Raw genomic sequence first — 17,995 nt, 5'->3', positions numbered from 1 at the left:
TTGTTTATTTCAGAGGTTAAATATGGCAGTCTACTGGCTGAATCCATCCTGAAGATGTGTTTTATTTGGACTCCAAGGTTTAAAAAGATTTCAATTGATCGCCAAGATTCAGAAATTGGGAAACATCACATCAAAATTTGAATTTCTGTTTCTGTTGAACAATTAATTATTCAGATTATCACAAGGCAGGCAACAGCTGTCTATTGCTGAGTGGCAGCTGCTGTCGTTAAAGGGGTCATGAGCTCCTCAGTTAATTTTCTGCTGTCTCCAGCAATTCCTGCGTCTCTCCAACACAGAGAGCTGAGTCATTTGTTCATATCACCTTCCTGGTTCCTTTTTATTTGCCCCCTTTTGTTTAGTTAAGAGAGAACGAATGAATGAATGAGTGAGCTAAAGAACATTTGCTTGTGAGACACTGGGATTCCAGAGAGGTGAAATGATATAAAGTTACATGTGACAAAGCCAGGGCTCAGATGCAGATTCCCAGGCCAGGGCTTTTTATTTTAAATCTTTGCTTCCTATTGTGTCATTTTTTAAAATCCTAAAATATAAACAAAAGTTTGACTGAAAGAAGGGTACTGACAAAATGCTATTTTCATTTTTAGAAAGAATAGAATATTACACAAAAATCCTGTAACATGATAAATATTTCTTTCTTTCTCCTTACACCTTAATAATAAATGGTTTCATAAGAACTGATACACCGACTAACAAAAGTTAGCATCACTGCCCAAAGCAAAATGAGTAAAAACAAACCTAACTATTAAAAACTACAATTAAAATAAACATTGATATTGTACTCCATTCATTTATAGGTGAAAATAAGTGTTGCTATTTTTCTCCATGAATTATTTTTACATGTTTTAACCAAAGAATGTTGTAATCATGGAACGCCAGTTTGTCATCATTCCTTCTTCGATTCAGTACCAAAGACTTTCTGGAGTTTTGCAAGCCTCCTCTTTCTTGCCAAATCCGATCATTAGAATTGACTTAGACTACAGTGTTGAATTTCTGATGTTTTCTAGGTGTATATATTATATTAATGGGTTGAATTGTGTTCCCCCAAAATATATGTTGAAGTCCTAACCCCCAGTTCCTCACAATGTGACTTTATTTAGAAATAGGGTAGTTGCAGATGTAATTTAAGATGAGGTCATACCAAAGAAGGGCAGGGCCTTAACCCAAAATAACTGATGTCCTTATAAGAAGGAGAAATTTGACCACAGACTCAAATACCAGGAAGATGATGTGAAGGGAGACACACAGGAAGATGGCCATCTGAAGAGGCAGGTAGAGATTGGAGTGATGCTGCCATGAGCCAAGGAACACACAGCGCTACCAAAAGCCGAAAGAGGCAAGAACTGGTTTCCACCCCTCTCCCCCAACTTCCCCAACCCCAGGGGCTTCAGAGGGAGCGTGGCCCTTAAAGGTATTATACTTCCCTACAATCTGAAAAACAACAACAAAAAAGAAAGGACCAAGAGCACTTTGATTTTGGACTTCTGACCTCCAGATCTGAGAAAGAACACATTTCAGGTGTTTTAAACCACACGGTTTGTGGTACTTTGTTGTGACAGCCCTAGGAAACTGAAACAGAGATGATCCTGTCTAACTCTAAATTGTAAACTGGGCTAGAATGTAGGCATCTTGCTGGGGGATGCTGTCTCCAGGAAAGGGGCTTTCTCTCTCCAGATAAAGGGCTTTCTCTATGGTGCATATGTGCCATCCCTAAGTGAGACATTTGGAGGTGCCTGATGCCCTGAAAATCCTCACTCCTTTGCTCACTCAAGGCACTGAAACTGATTCCACCTGCTCTTAGGGAGTCACGGTTCTGCTTTTATCCTGAAAGCTGCATGTTTCTCCTTCCTTAGCACAGAATATCTTGGGTATTGGGAGGAATTTGGTGCCACTCTTGACTCTGGGAAAATTTGTAAAGTAACCCAAAGATTTTTTTAATGATCCTCAGGCCTTCTTAAATGTTTCAGACTTCTCTTAAGATGAAGATTTCTTAACTTGCAATGTATAGATAATTTTTAGAAGCAAACATGAAACCCTGCAGATTGTTTGAAATAGTCTGTGAGTATGGATACTTTCCTGGGTAAAGATTTCTTAGTTTTGATTAATTCTTAAAGGTATTATACTTCCCTACAACCTGAAAAACAACAACAAAAAAGAAAGGACCAAGAGTTTGGGCCATAGTGGTCAGGTTTTGTGCCCAGGCAACAAGGCACCCAGGGGTGGGGGTGGATTGTAGTAGGAAGGCAAGAGTTTGGATTTAGAGATGTGGCACTGGAGGTGACAATGGGCCATTCAGATGGGGATGTTCAGTAGGTAGTTGCAGCCATGGTGGTGGCAAGCAAGGGCACACACCCAGATTTGGAATTCATTGGCACAGAGGTGGGAAATGAATGCATGAAAGCAGATAAGCTTTCAGAGCTGATGACTGAACCTGAACTAGGAAAGGCTGATCCTAAGTCTTGGGGAGCATCCACACTGAGGGAGCAAGGGGAGGAAGAGGTGGCATTAGAGGGAAAGTAGGAAGGGCGGTGAGCGTGGTGAAAGAACTAGGAAAAGAACACAGGCAAAAAGTAGCAGGAGAGAATCCTCCTCGAATGACCAAATCTGCAAAATGAAACGGAGATGTTAAAGGAAATGGTGAACGACATAAAAGGAAGGTTTTGGTCTGGAGATCACTGACGGAGCAGCACTAGGTTCAACTGGAAAAGTTGTAAGGGTTTCTTTGTTCATGTCTGCATTCTCTGGGGATGACTGCACTTCTGCTCTGTGCCGGATGCCACGCTAGGTGCTGGGGCACAATAAGTAAGACACAATCCCATCTTTCAGATGGGATTTCTGGGCTCTCACTGGGCATGGATTTCCAGGAGTAAACTATGACATGAAGTCTGAATAGTGTCCAGAGAGGGTGCACAGGGGAAGTGGTTGATATACCCAGAACAGCTGAAGCCAAATGAAAGAGAGATGGCCTTGCTTTCAGGAAGTACAACTGGTGGGTCCAAGAATCTTTAAGCATGAACCTGCCTGTACTCCGTTGCATTATAAAACTGACTTAAGCATTTCAAAATCACATGGGCACACACACACACCAACAATGCCTTGGACAAAAACCATTTTTGTTACAGAGATTTAGTAGGTGATGGTATAATATTTATATACAGACAAAAACAGAAACAAATGCAACATATGCCTTACTTTCTCTTGTAGTGTCTCTGTCTTTTAAAGATTGAAATTTCTGCTATCTAAACAGGTTTACTCCTGGGAGCTTCTATTTTACAATGGTTTTTTATTTATTTATTTTTTCTTGAGATGAAGTCTTGCTGTGTCCCCCAGGCTGGAGTACAGTGGTGCAATCATGGCTCACTACAACCTCAACCTCCTGGGCTAAATCAATCCTCCTGCCTCAGCCTCCCAAGTAGCTGGAATCAAAAGTGCATGCCACCAGAACTGGCTAATTTTTAAAATTTATCTGTAGAGATGGGGTCTCACTATGTTGCCCAGGCTGGTCTTGATCTCCCAAGGCTCGAGGAATCCTCTTGCCTTTGCCTCCCAAAGTGCTGGGACTACAGGTGTGAGCCACTGCACTTGGCCTAGAATGTTTTTTTTTTTTTTTGGACCTCAACATGCTAATCTTGTTACACATGAATATTATTAAGATATTAAGAATTTTGAAATTAACCACATCAGTGATTTATTCAGTAAGAGCAGTTATGAGAAGGGAATGGATAGTGCTGGCTGGGAGCCACACTTACCTGGAGTGAGGCCCCTTCTCCACCATTCATGAGTTTGGTAGTCACAAGTGAGTTACTTAAATTTTTGAACCTGTATCCACATCTATAAGGGTGATTCAATCATGTTTACCTGACAGAGTTATTGGAATAGATAATGCATGAAAAGTACCTGGCATATAGTAGGCTCTATGTTACTACAATGATTACTATTGATAATAAACAATTTGTCTGAGATTATATTTGCAAATCAGGCCAAAATTAATAACTTAGAAAATACTCAAACAATTTCTGCAAAGAATTCACTGCTATTAAGGAGCCCAGCAGCAATTTAAGAACATGAACTTAAGGTCTTGGCAAATTACATACTGCCATCAGCTACATTACAGACAGCATCCCATAGGTAAATGAGCAACTTACACTTGACATCTTTGAAATTTAGACAGACAAGAAGGGTAGAAAAAAAGTAGTTTCTGCATCATATGCCGCTTGAATTACCCTGAAGAGGAAATTAAATTATTTACTTGAAAATTTGTCAATGTTGTATTATACTTCCAGAGTCTTGAAATTCCTAAACAGAACTCCCTGATTTTGAAATCTACTGAGATACTGACACCAGGATAATAGCACATGGCTGTACAGGTTGTCCACTGCACAACTCCAGGGGGTGTCAATCACATAGACTGTCATGAGAAAGGCACCCCTAGAGTGCAGTGCACCCCTGTACAATCAAATCCAGCAGCCCTATCTGAGAGGCTTGAAAACTTTCCTGATAAACATGGAGAACATGCAATTCAACAAATATTTATTGAGCATCTGTTATGTATGAGACACTGTTCTAGGTTCTAGGAATACAAGAGTGATCACAACAGACACAGTCCCTATCCACATAGAGCTTATGTTCTAGCAGAGTGGAGGAGGGAGACAGATAATCAACCAATAAACAAGTAAGCATCTCTCATATCAAATGCTGGTGTTAGGGAGAGCAGTAAAGCCAGGTGAGAAGGAAATGGGATCCCAGCAATGGCAGCATTACTATTTGAAATAAGTTGGCAAAAAGGGTTCACTCACAAGTTGACATTTTTAATCAGAAACCTTAAGGAAACCAGGAAACATGCTCTTTGTGTGGCTGAGGGAAGAGTATTCCAAACAGAGGAAAGAGCAAGTGCAGACGCCCTAAGGCAAAGCCTGCTTGGCATATTCAGGGGAGAGCAAAGATGCGTGGCTGGAGTGGGTTGGAGGGAGTGGTGGCGATAGAAATGAAGTCAGGTGGCGGGAGGGGGAAGCAGATCTCGTAGGGCCTAGGCAGCCTTTGCAGTGTTGCTCTTTACTCTGAGTGTGGTGAGAAGCCACTGGAAGATCCTGAACAGAGCAGTGACATCATCTGATGCAGGTGTTAAAAAGGATCTCACTGTACTTGAAATGAATTTTTATTATAAAAGATTATGTCTAAATTTCTAAAAATTGTCTAAACAATTTTCCCCCATACTCTGAGTGTTTTCAACCAAAATTAGCAATCCTATTTTTAAAATTGTGTCCCTTTTTAAAGCTGAGTGTGAATTCAAATGTTTAAGCAAATAAATACTTCCTGAAAGTGGTAAATACTGACACTTTTAGTCTTAATAAGCATTAAAGTTAATTTATGCACTCCCTTCTTGATGTTCAATTTGCCAAATGGTTCAGATTAATTCCTATCAATCACAGAAAAAAGAATCTGGAAACAAAAATCTCAAACACTTTAGCTGTGAGGGAAAGCGTTTCATGGATCGTAAAAGCATCAGAGACACGGTTAACGTGGTCAAGGCCTCTGCTCCAAGGGAAATGATTGCTCATAAAACAGTTTGCATTTTGTCAAGTTAACCTAACTCGTGGAACACAGCATTCTGGAATGTGACCTGGCCTTCCAGAAAAATCATTAAACAATGTCTACTGTTCATAATAATACTGAAACTTCCAAAAAAATCACAGCCACTTGTATGCTCAGTGTTTTACATAAAATGCAACGAGGTATGTGAATAATGCACAAATTTCACAGTAAGAACTGTACTATATTTTCCAAAATGTCTTCTACAAATGCATTTATATATGTATAATTCTCATGCCAAAGAACTCAGCAAATCACTTTCCACCAACAAATTTAGTACATACTTACGGAAAAGTTTACTCATATTTGTAAATAACATATAACAACAATAAAAAAAAGACTCAGATTGACTTGTCCCCATACTGATAGGCCAACATAGATTCCTTTCGCAGTTATAAATAAATTGTCCACAGTGTTTGCACAAAATATCTTGTAATAAATAACAAAAATATTGGGTCCCCCAAATCTTTTTTCTTGTCATGACTAATTTGTATAATTGAGGTACTATCATTCACACAGTTAATTCTTTTTTTTTTTTTTTTTTTTTTTTTTGAGACGGAGTCTCGCTCTGTCGCCCAGGCTGGAGTGCAGTGGCGCGATCTCGGCTCACTGCAAGCTCCGCCTCCCGGGTTCACGCCATTCTCCTGCCTCAGCCTCCCGAGTAGCTGGGACTACAGGCGCCCGCTACCACGCCCGGCTAATTTTTTGTATTTTTAGTAGAGACGGGGTTTCACCGTGTTAGCCAGGATGGTCTCGATCTCCTGACCTCGTGATCCGCCCGCCTCGGCCTCCCAAAGTGCTGGGATTACAGGCGTGAGCCACCGCGCCCGGCCCAGTTAATTCTTAAAAGTTTGGACTTGTTAAGAATTGGGCACAAGATCTTGCCTTTAAAGCTGGTCATCAAAATCAGTGACTATCCTGGGATACTTTATTACGAAGGGAAAGAAACTAATATTGCCAGGTCCTAACTTGTTCGGTCCTGGACTAACCATGTGGGATGCCACAGGTCAGGCAGTCTTTGAAGTAACCATATGAAGTGGGAATTATGTCGATTTTATATAAGAGAAAACTGAAGCCAACGAGGTAAAATAACTCGTCCCAAGTAATGAAGCTTGCCTAGGTCCCAGCCAGGCTTAGTCAAGCCCTGGTCCTTCTGATTTCAAAGCCCTTGCTGCTTCTCTGTATTGCACACTGGTTCTCTCTGTTGCACACTGAGCAACGTTGTCTTTTTAAAATCTATTGTGAAATAAAGTTAAACAGCTTCATAATTACCATTGTCATTATTTTTCTTTTTAGCTACTATTTTTTGGTCTGTCCTGTGGAAACAGCTTGCAATCCTCACAAGAACCTCGTAAGGTGAATATGCCAGCGTGTTGCTACAGACCGTGCTTACTTCAGCCAATTTCTCTGCTGAATGTCCTCCTTTTACTGATGAGGAAACCAAGTCAAGAAGTCATAAATGACACACCCAAGGCTGGGAAGTGGTTGAGCAGGTATTTAGACTCAGGTCTATTTTACTCCTGTGCCTGTGGGCCGTTTTCACATTCTTTTCAGTTGGACAGTTTTAAAAATGTGTAATGTTGCACTCAAATTAAATAACCTGAAATTTTACAATTCTGAAAGGGAACTGATAACTTGAGGCACTATGTAACTGTGCTTCAACACCTCAAAAAGGCTCCACCAGGCACTTCTGAAAATGATTTTTAAAGCCCTTTTTTACTTGAATGCTGTTCAACATTCTCACAACTTGGCTCATGTTTTTATGCTGAACAAATGATTCATGACCCTTTATTCTGGGGGCTGGATTCCTTGAATCCAAAGTGATGTGATGAATAACAAGGATCTAGGCGTTGTTGCCCAGTTGATAGTCACAAAATACTTGGCCTTAATAAGTCAGGAATTATTTTCCCCATATTTCTCGAATTACATTAAAGAATATAAGGTTTTTAAAAATCTGGCAAAAATTGTGATGTTTAATATTAAATACCCAATTGGAGAAGGTTTGGATTAATAAGATGGAAAAATTGGGGATGACCTGAAAAATTAATTTATCATCACTGACCTGTTTTCATATCTTGAAGCTTTTATGATCTAGTTTTAAATCTACACTGCTTTGCTTTTTTTTTTTTTTTTTGGGGGGGACAGTCTCGCTCTATCACCCAGGCTGGAGTGCAGTGGGGCAATCTTGGCTCACTGCAACCTCTGCCTCCTGGGTTCAAGTGATTCTCCTGCCTCAGCCTCTCAAGTAGCTGGATTACAGGCATGCACCACCATGCCCTGCTAATTTTTTGTATTTTTAATAGAGATAGGGTTTCACCATGCTGGCCAGACTGGTCTCAAACCCCTGATCTCGTGATCCACCCACTTCAGCCTCCCAGAGTGCTGGGATTACAGGTGTGAGCCACCATGCCCGGCCTACACTGCTTTTTCATAGTGAATGTTTCTATTGCTGAGAATCGTAGAGGCAAATACAGACTTGTTTTACTTTTTTGACTAAGGCAAAATAAATACTAACATATAACCATGCTTATACTGTTATAGTTTATATGAATTGTGATTTATCCATCTATTCATTTCCATTTTAGGCAAAACAATTCATCATTTTAAAGTCTAGTCTAATAAACCTTTTATGATAAAAAGGAATAAAATAGGAGTAGGTATTGATGTAGATTACAGATCTAATTTGTCAAAATTTTACCCTTAAAAGACTTTTGTTGGGTCAGAAATACATTTTCCTGCTTTGAGTGTATTGACAAAATTCCCCTTTAAGATATATTAAAACTTAAATATAAGTTTGAAGTCTTACAAAATTATAAACTTTGACTTATGTCTTATGAGACATAATTTTTTACTTAAGACAAAATTATCCCAAAGGACAACTCAGTCTCTTTAACACCCAAGAATAGGCTAGGGTCACTATTTTGTAAACTAACAGCTCTACAATTTCTCAAGTCATATGTCAAGAGCATTGATAAACAATTTTCTTAACTGTTTGGTAACCTTGCTGAAGTATTGCAGAGATGTAAACACTGAGCTCTTTTAACCTATGTGCCTTACTTATTGCTCCTGAAAACAATATTATTATGCCTGTAGGACCGCCCTAGACAATCTCAGATTCATAATGTTAGGGCTGAATACACCCCCCAGCATTAGGGGTTAACTCATGCCACTTCTAGATCTTTCATTAAATTCTCTCCATCCTCCTAACTCCACCCAACTCAGTATATGACTCAGATGCCTTGAATCTCCAAAAACATTTCTTGAAACAGTCTGTTGGAAACCAGCTTTCTTCTATGGACTCCATAGAAATGTTTTTGCTGTCTGTTCCTCCCACAAGGCATGTGTCCCCTTCTTGCATTGTAGATACTTGCTGATATGCTGAATTGTCCCTGCCAGACAGTAAGCTCATCAAGGGTGCCATCTGAATCACTTTAGTTTCTTTTGTCATATAACTCACATGAAGTAGATTCTCAAGTATTGAGTATTGAGTGTGTACTTAATAATTTCTGTTAGCCATGACACATTTTCAAAGAAGCGTTTTAGGAAGTACTCGGTCAAAGGAAAAAAAAAAAAAGCCATAAGAATAGAAAACTCTTCAAGAGCTAAGCCAGAATAACTGGCACTTAAAAGTGACACATTCAATTTCTTCACCTTTATATAACCTCCAGAAGATCAAATGTTGATAAAATATTTATCTTCAGTTGTCACAAGCCAGACTTTGATTTAAAACTCTTGGGTACATGAATGTCATGCCAGACCAGAAATACATCATCATGTATTTTTAATTTAAACATGGGTATGTAAAAAATTTATATATGCCTGATATGAAAAAATTTGAGTGAAAAATCTCCCAACAGTCACCACAAACAAGAAAATAGAATCTAAAAGCAATTTTTAAACTTCTGTAAAAATGCAATTAAAAGCCTTCTGTTTGCAATTCCAATGTGGTATTGAAATGACACATAAAACGCATTCTCTTACCTTTAGGGAATCAAAGCAGGCAATTACTCTTCCATTTTCAACCTGACAACTTTTGGGGGGATGAGCAAATTTGCATTCTTCATCAGAGCGTGAGCATGTTCCTCTTTGAAACTGTCTGCAGACTTCTAATGTCAGCCATTTTGTATCTCTGACTGGGGCAACGTTCAAAGCCATGGTGATAAAGTAATTTGGGCTGTTTGTTTCTGTTAAATGATGAAATCAATCCAAGTTCTAATGATTCCAAAACTACTGTTGTGAAAACTCCCACATGTAAGTCTGAAGGTGAGTGATAAATTGCTTAGTGAAGTCCAATCCAAGGAACAGGATGATGAGAGAGTGTATGGACAGGCAATCACTCATCAATCAATATGTCCCACTTAAAGATGGTGGGCCGCAATAAAAGCATGCTCAGTGTCATCTCTGGCTTTCAACGTCCGAGTCTCTTGACTGTTTTGCAGATACAGCTGTTATTAATAAAGTGACTTCAATATCATGGCACTCCTTGGGAGAATATTTAATGCTGACGCTCACAGCTATTGACGATGTTGGAAAATAAGACACTCAGATGTTCATATTTTAGCAGGATGTTTTTCTTTCCCCTTTTTAAATTCTGAAATTAAGCAACTGGCAAAGTCAGACAACTGAGGTATCTTCATCCACTCATAAGGTCAGGGTAAAGTGTACTTGACAGAAGAGCGGGATGTGAATACAAAGAAAGCTCCCAAGCTGCAGTTTTCCAGCAAAAGTGACTTCACACAGGCACTTTTAAATGATAAACCTGCAAAACAGAAATGAAATATTAACTTTACACAAACTCAATGGAATCACCACTTCAACGAACTATTGAACTCTTATCTAGAATTTGCAAAAGCACAGTTTAGAGCTTTGAGCTTTGAGTATAGTGAGAAAAGTTATGCATTAAAGAAAAAAAAGAATATGCAACGGAAACCGTATTGCAGAATTGTCTAGGCAGCAGTCCAAAAGTTAGGAATGACTCAAACAGATGAGTGTGGCAGACACAATAATTAGGCCTTCTGAAACAATCCCATCTAATGTGCTTAATCGCCAAAACAGTGTATTAGGACTGTGGCTTCCAATTAATTTCACATTTAGGCCATTGATTTTATTGTTGGGAATGCTATAAACAATTATTTGGGATGTGTCCCTCCTATGTAATAAAGATATTGTCATTTTGAATGAAGCGTGGGCTCTTTCTTCTTTATGTTCTTCCTAGTTTACAGAGACGTGGACTTGGAGATGGGTAGGTAGGATCCTCTTGATATTTTTTCTCAGGTATCTTAATACTTCCTCTCCACCATGACTTACCTAATGTTTATCTTCCTATTTACACTGCAAGCATTCACAGGGCAAAGACTATTCTTTGTAGTTTTCATTTCTGTATTCCCAGTGCCTTAGTCTATGGCGTATATTAGACCCTCAAGAAATATTTATTGACCAATTTAACTGATGACTAAGTGCAGGAATGTAAATTAGTTTTAGTTGAGTTCAGTTTAGTTTTTAACTGAGTCATAATCTAAAAACGCTCTGTAGTATGGAATGCTGGAGTTAAAACACATGGCTACAACAAAAATATAGTCAGTAAGTTCAGATGTCTAAAATAAGCACCTTCAGTTTCTTTTAACTTTTTCAAGGGTTATGAAATCATTAAACATTAAATTCCAGTTACTGGGACAAGCATGAATAAAGGACTAAAGTCCAGAAGTTGATTATTTTCATAAATAGGATATGCCACAAATGACCTTACATACCTGCTGAGCCTTGATGTCTTTCTAAAAAATTTATACCTAAGAAGAACTTAATGAAGACTGGAAGTAGATTATTTTAAATTGGCAGGTAACAAATAAGTTCAGAGAGCAATAATTTTTTTTTTTTTTTTTGAAATGGAGTCTTTCTCTGTCACCCACACTGGACCCTGTCACCCAGGCTAGAGTGCAGTAGCATGAACTCGGCTCACTGCAACCTCTGCCTCCTGGGTTCAAGCAGTTCTTGTGCCTCAGCCTCCTGAGTAGCTGAGACTACAGGTGTCTGACACCACGCCTGGCTAATTTTTGTATTTTTAGTAGAGACAGGGTTTCATGGTTTCACCATGTTGACCAGGCTGGTTTCGAACTCTTGACCTCAGGTGATCTGCCCACCTCAACCTTCCAAAGTGCTGGGATTACAGGCATGAGCCACCGTGCCCGGCCCAATAATTTTTAAGTGGTTCACAAGTGTTCCCTTAAAAAGTATGTCCCCAAATCAATTAAGTTTATTTAACTCTGGGTAAATCAAGCCAGACGAGCTTCCTTGCATTAGGGCTTTTTAAATTTTTAAATTTTTTTTCATTTTTTTGACATGGAGTTTCACTCTTGTTGCCCAGGCTGGAGTGCAGTGGTGTGATCTTGGGTCACTGCAACCTCTGCCTCCTGAGTTCAAGTGATTCTCCTGCCTCAGCTTCCTGAGTAGCTGGGATTACTGGTGCCCACCACCATGCCCAGATAATTTTTGTATTTTTAGTAGAGGTGGGGTTTCACCATGTTGGCCAGGCTGTTTTCAAACTCCTCACCTCAGGTGATCCACCCACCTTGGCCTCCCAAAATGTTGGGACAAGAGACGTGAGCCACCGCGTCCGGCCTGCAATAGGGCTTTTCTTGGCTGCTGTGTCTGATGGGTCCCTTATAAGGGAGAAGCCTCAATGGTGTCTCAAGCTTATCTGATGATGGAACATTTATTTAAGCAGGACATCTCTTGGGACTGGTGGGAATTGCTACTTCATCCCAATAATTCTTTTACATTTTAATAAAAGTGTTTGCATGAGTTATAATTGCATGCACATTTAAGGAAGTTGGCAATCTTGAAAGCTATGACACATAGCAAACTTCAATTATAACATATTTGAGGGATCCAGGCAGGCTCCTGCATGTCTGTTTGGCAACGTTGTGTTCACAGAAGCTAATATCAGCTAGCTTAAGCTAGGGAGCTTAAGAAGATGAGTTTAATAACCAAATTTAATATGGGTTGGGTTTCACAGACCAGCCTGGACTTGTATCTTTATTACCTCAACCTGCACCTCTGGCTCCCACGGAGAACAAAGGATGAGGAAAGCAAAGGACAAGGACAGATTTCTGCCTGCATCAAGGGAGATGAGGCACCAATGACAAGGATATTTCAAATGATGGGCTGAACACACTTAGTGTTTGAAAAATATTACGTAGAGTCCCCAAGTCCTCAGTACCAGGCCCCAAGGTAGATGCTCAACCTCAAAGGCAGCAGAGTCTCTCCCAAGGGCTCCCATGGAGGAAAAGAAAGAGGTAAACATAGGTACTGTTGCATAGATGGCAAGAATAATTACTCAGATGTTCCTAAAAGTTCTCCAGGAGCTATGTTTCAAATGCAGTTCAGTGAATGCTGTACATTTTTATTCATACTTATAGGTAAGAAGCCTTTTTCATTCCCCCTGGAAGAACTATATATTTTTCCCCCCTGGGAGAATTTCCATTTCAACTTACTATGAAAATCCCACCAGAATTCAGATGATCAGACTCTACCAAGATACACTTGCTTAAAATTAAGTATTTATTTGAATTGACAAAAACTGTATAGGATTATTATGTACAAATGATATTTTGAAATATGTATGCATTGTAGAATAGCTAAATTGAGCTAATTAACATATGCATACTTAGCATTTTTTAGTTGTGAGAACACTTAGAACCTCTAAGTGAGATCATGCCCTATTTGTCTTTAAGATAAACTTGCTTTTAAAAGCAGGGATGGCCTGCCTTACACCTTATACAAAAATTAACTCAAGATGGATTAAAGACTTAAATTTAAAACCTAAACCATAAAAAACCCTAGAAGAAAACCTAGGCAATACCGTTCAGGACATAGGCATGCAGAAAGACTTCATGACCAAAAGCAATTGCAACAAAAGCCAAAATTGATAAATGGGATCTAATTAAACTAAAGAGCTTCTGCACAGCGAAAGAAACTATCATTAGAGTGAATGGGCAACCTACAGAATGGGAGAAAATTTTTGCAACCCACCCATTTGACAAAGGTCTAATATCCAGAATTTACAAGGAACTTAAACAAATTTACAAGAAAAAAACAAACAATCCCATCAAAAAGTGATATGAACATACAAAGGATATGAAAAGGGCAATGGATATGAACAGACACTTCTCAAAAGAAGACATTTACGCAGCCAACAAACATGAAAAAAAGCTCAGCATCACTGATCATCAGAGAAATGCAAATCAAAACCACAATGAGATACCATCTCATGCCAGTCAGAATGGTGATTATTAAAAAGTCAGGAAACAATAGATGCTGGCGAGGCTGTGGAGAAATAGGAATGCTTTTATACTGTTGGTGGGAATGTAAATTAGTTCAACCATTGTGGAAGACAGTATGGTGATTCCTCAAGGATCTAGAACCAGAAACACCATTTGACCCAAAAATCTCATTACTGGGTATATATACCCAAAGGAATATAAATCATTCTACTGTAAAGACACATGCACACCTATGTTTATTGCAGCACTATTTACAATAGCAAAGACATGAAATCAACCCAAATGCCCATCAGTAATAGGCTGGATAAAGAAAATGTGGTACATATACAACATGGAATACTATGCAGCGGAATGAGATCATGTCCTTTGCAGGGACATGGATAAAGCTGGAAGCTATCATCCTCATTAAACTAACACAGGAACAGAAAACCAAATACTGCATGTTCTCACTCATAAGTAGAAGTTAAACACTGAGAACACATGGACACAGAGAGGGGAACATCACATACGAGAGCCTGCTGGGGGTTTAAGGGGTGAGGGGAGGGAACTTAGAGGACGGGTCAATAGGTGCAGCAAACCACCATGGCACACGTATACCTATGTGACACACCTGCACATTCTGCACATGTATCCTGTTTTTTGTTTTGTTTTTTTTGTTTTTTTTTTTAGAAATAAATAAATAAATAAATCTTAAAAAGTGGAGTAGGCTGGGTGCAGTGGCTCACGCCTGTCATCCTAGCACTTTGGGAAGCCAAGATGGGCAGATCACTTGAGGCCAGGAGTTTGATACCAGCCTGGCCAACATGGCGAAACCCTGTCTCTACTAAAAATACAAAAATTAGCCTGGTACACGCCTGTAATCCCAGCTACTTGGGAGGCTGAGGCATGAGAATTGCTTGAACCTAGGAGGTGGAGATTGCAGTGAGCTCGCACCACTGCACTCCAGCCTGGGCAACACAGAGAGCCTCTGTCTCAAAAAAAAACAAAAAAAAACAACAAAAAAAAAACAAAAAAGAGCAGGTGTACCCAAGCTTTCTGATGGCCAGAGTCACTTGTACAGCAAAGATGTTTCAGAAGGAAAGAGGTGTGCATTATATCACAGGTACAACATACTGTTATCATAGCCTCTCATGAATCCACTCTTTCTCCCAGCTTGTTCTCTGTTCCTTTCCAAAAAGCTATACGGCTACTGTTAGCATAGGCACCTGTACCAAGGAGTGGGTACAGGCAGGCAGATGTGGGGAAAAGGGAGAGAGCCACTTGAGCTAGGTTAGATGGTTCTACCAAAGATAAGAGCAATGGAGGGTAAGGATGGGCTAGACCACATTTCAGCATGGCCATCGAGACGGGACTGAGAGATATGCCAACATATAGATGTAATAGAATATTGGACTTACTAGCCTGCCAGTTGCTGAGAGGAAGGGGCATGTGTTAAGACTGTGCTGTTCAAGGCAGAAATCACCAGCAACATATCAATCAAGCACCTGAATTGTGGCTAGTGAAGCTGAGAAACTAAATTTTAAATTTTTATTTATTCTTAATGAATTTAAATTTTAAAAACTCACCCTTGATTCAGTCATTGGAAAACTTTTTAGTGTGATTAGACCAAGTTGAGTATATAAATTTACTTTTTTAATTTTAAATTTTATGAAACCTACATACAGATGGAGTACTGCCAATGAAAATTTAGCATCCAAATTCAGATGTGCTCCAAGTAGAAAATACACACTGAATTCAAAAATACATGCCTTGTAAGAAAAAAAAGAATGTGAAAATATCTTATTAAGATTGTTTCATAGTTATTACATACTGAATTAATATTTTTAATATTTTGGGTTAAATATTAAAATTGATCTCACCTGCTTCCTTTTCCCACTCAAAAATTCATAATTATCTAAGTAGCTCACATTCTATTGCTACTGACGGTGCTGTCTCAAGGGCTTTTGCATTTCTTCTATTAGTCAACAGAACTTCCAGGGTGATAGAAAGTCCTAAGAACTAGCTTCCAGCCTTCATTTTGCCAAGGTATCTCGTCACATAACCTTGGGCAAGTCAATTTCTTTGAGACCCACCTTCTTCATCTAAATGTCGATAATAGTTCCTGCCTGTATGTACATGGTTGCTGCCATGAAAGACAGATTATAGTGGAAATATAAAAGTATTCTGTGATTTTTAAAAGTTACTATACCAATCTGTATTAACAAAATCTACTTTCAGGCTTCCTCTCTCTCTACGATAGTTCCATATGATGACCAGGATTAGACCTGGTGTAGATCTGCTCCAGCCACAGAGTCTGAGAGCAGGGAGGTGCCTAGAGATCAATGGTCTGACTGCACAGCGGTACCTGGACCTCTTATCTGGAGAAGGCTTCACTTCTCACACCGCCTTTATTTTGCAACCAAAGGGAGCCTCAGAGAGGTTTTTCCAAGTGTCACTACAAAAACCTTAAGCCCGCTTTCTTCCTCCAGCTGCTGTTCACCCAAAAATGAAGGGAACACCTCTGGGGCCAACAGTCACCCTGGGTGGGAAGCAGGGTTGGAATACTCTGGTAGCACCAATGGGAGCCTGCTTCCCTGAGGGCACGGTGGAAATGCAGCTGCTTTTCCATTCACAGTGCCCTGGATGAGCAGGGAGGAAGGGGTGGCATTTCAAGTTCATCTGCCCAGAGGGGCCCCTGTTAATAATGTCTGGAGAGGGCACCTCCAGACGTTTCACAATTTTGGAAATTAGGAAAATTTCCATCAAGATTCCATGTATAACGGCATTGCCCCATTATATGCAGGGTACCCTTAGCCTTTCCCAGAAGTTTCTAGGCTGCACTGGGAACAGGGTCTCTGCCCACATTATTTTCCAGTTTTGTGTAAGTCTCTCTCACTGGTGTGTTTTAGCTTCCATTTCTTTCACTTCTTTTGACTTTTTTGGTTTTATTTCCAATGTCCCAAACAATCCTACCCTAATTAGCTCCTTCCAGTGCAGAACCTAGGCAATGTTTGGGAGTAGTTGCCCCCGATTATTTCTCTGGCAGGCCCTTCTCCTTTTTCTCCTCAGGCATTTAGAAACTTCCTGCCTTTCTAAGCCACCTCCTGGAAAAGGATATGAGCTTGCCAGGAAGGTTCAGCTGAGCCACCCTCCGGCAGGCCCTCCTCACCGGCCTGCATCCGGAACAGCGCCCCCTCCTTCGTCCTTTCCCTTTTGACGCCCTCTCCTACAGCCCATCTTTAATACTGCCTGGTCATTATTTTTAAATAGGTATCATTATTCCTTAATTCACAAGAACTGTAAATACTGATTTCTCCATCTGCCTCCCCACAGTGTAAACTCCTACAGGGTTTGCCTCAGGTATCTGATAGACTTTGCCTATTATTTTTGAATCCCCAGAGTTCAGTTCAGTGCCTGGTATGCAGAATATACTGGACAAATGTTTGTTGAATGAGCTCCTGATCCTCCTCCAAGGAATATTTGCATTTTAATAAGAACCAAAGTCTAAGCTAAGGGAATAATGCTCTGAATGGGGAATTCCAGTATTATCTGTAGGAAAATTCCAGCAGATGCCACTGGCTTACCCTGCGGCTGCCAGGTAGGTTGAGGCTGGGAGCTGCCCCAGGGATGTACACCGTGAGCCTCAATGCCCAGATCTTTAGTCCAGCGGTTTTTAAAGTGTTGTGCCTGGGCCAGCAGCAGCAGCATCCGCTGGGATCTTGTTAGGAATGCACACTCTCGGCCCGGCGCAGTGGCTCACACCTGTAATCCCAGCGCTTGGGAGGCAGAGGCAGATGGATCATTTGAAGTCAGGAGTTCCAGACCAGCCTGGAAAGCATGGTGAAACCCCATGTCTACAAAAAATATAAAAAAATTTCGCCGGGCGTGCATGGTGGCGCACGCCTGTAATCCCAGCTATTCAGGAGGCTGAGACATGAGAATCACTTGAACCCAGGAGGCAGAGGTTGCAGTGAGCCAAGATCGTGCCACTGCACTCCAGCCTGGATGACAAGAGCGACACTGTCTCAAAAAAAAGAAAGGAAGGAAGGAAGGAAGGAAGGAAGGAAGGAAGGAAGGAAGGAAGGAAAAAAGAAAAGCACACTCTTAGGCCCCACCACCAAGGTCCTGGA

The 17,995-nt window shown here is 40.2% G+C and overlaps 1 protein-coding gene across 16 annotated transcripts in view; it reads right to left on the bottom strand.

Annotated features, from left to right (window-relative positions):
• Positions 1 to 17,995, bottom strand: part of MBNL2 (muscleblind like splicing regulator 2) — a 254,347-nt gene that overhangs the window by 110,071 nt on the left and 126,281 nt on the right. For 15 of the 16 annotated variants that reach the window (XM_055096915.2, XM_057299607.2, XM_034936869.3 and 12 more), the window contains exon 2: positions 9,589 to 10,366. In XM_055096915.2, the coding sequence (XP_054952890.1) occupies positions 9,589 to 9,762 (174 nt within the window). In that variant the 5' untranslated portion in view covers positions 9,763 to 10,366. Of the gene's footprint in view, positions 1 to 9,588; positions 10,369 to 17,995 lie in introns of those variants that run through there. The other variant, XM_063595977.1, reaches the window with a different exon arrangement.

This window comes from Pan paniscus, chromosome 14 (assembly GCF_029289425.2).
Source record: "Pan paniscus chromosome 14, NHGRI_mPanPan1-v2.0_pri, whole genome shotgun sequence".
In the NCBI taxonomy this organism is placed as follows: Eukaryota; Metazoa; Chordata; class Mammalia; order Primates; family Hominidae; genus Pan; species Pan paniscus.
Note: the sequence above shows the minus strand (reverse complement) of the source record. Positions and strands in the feature narration are given on the sequence as shown.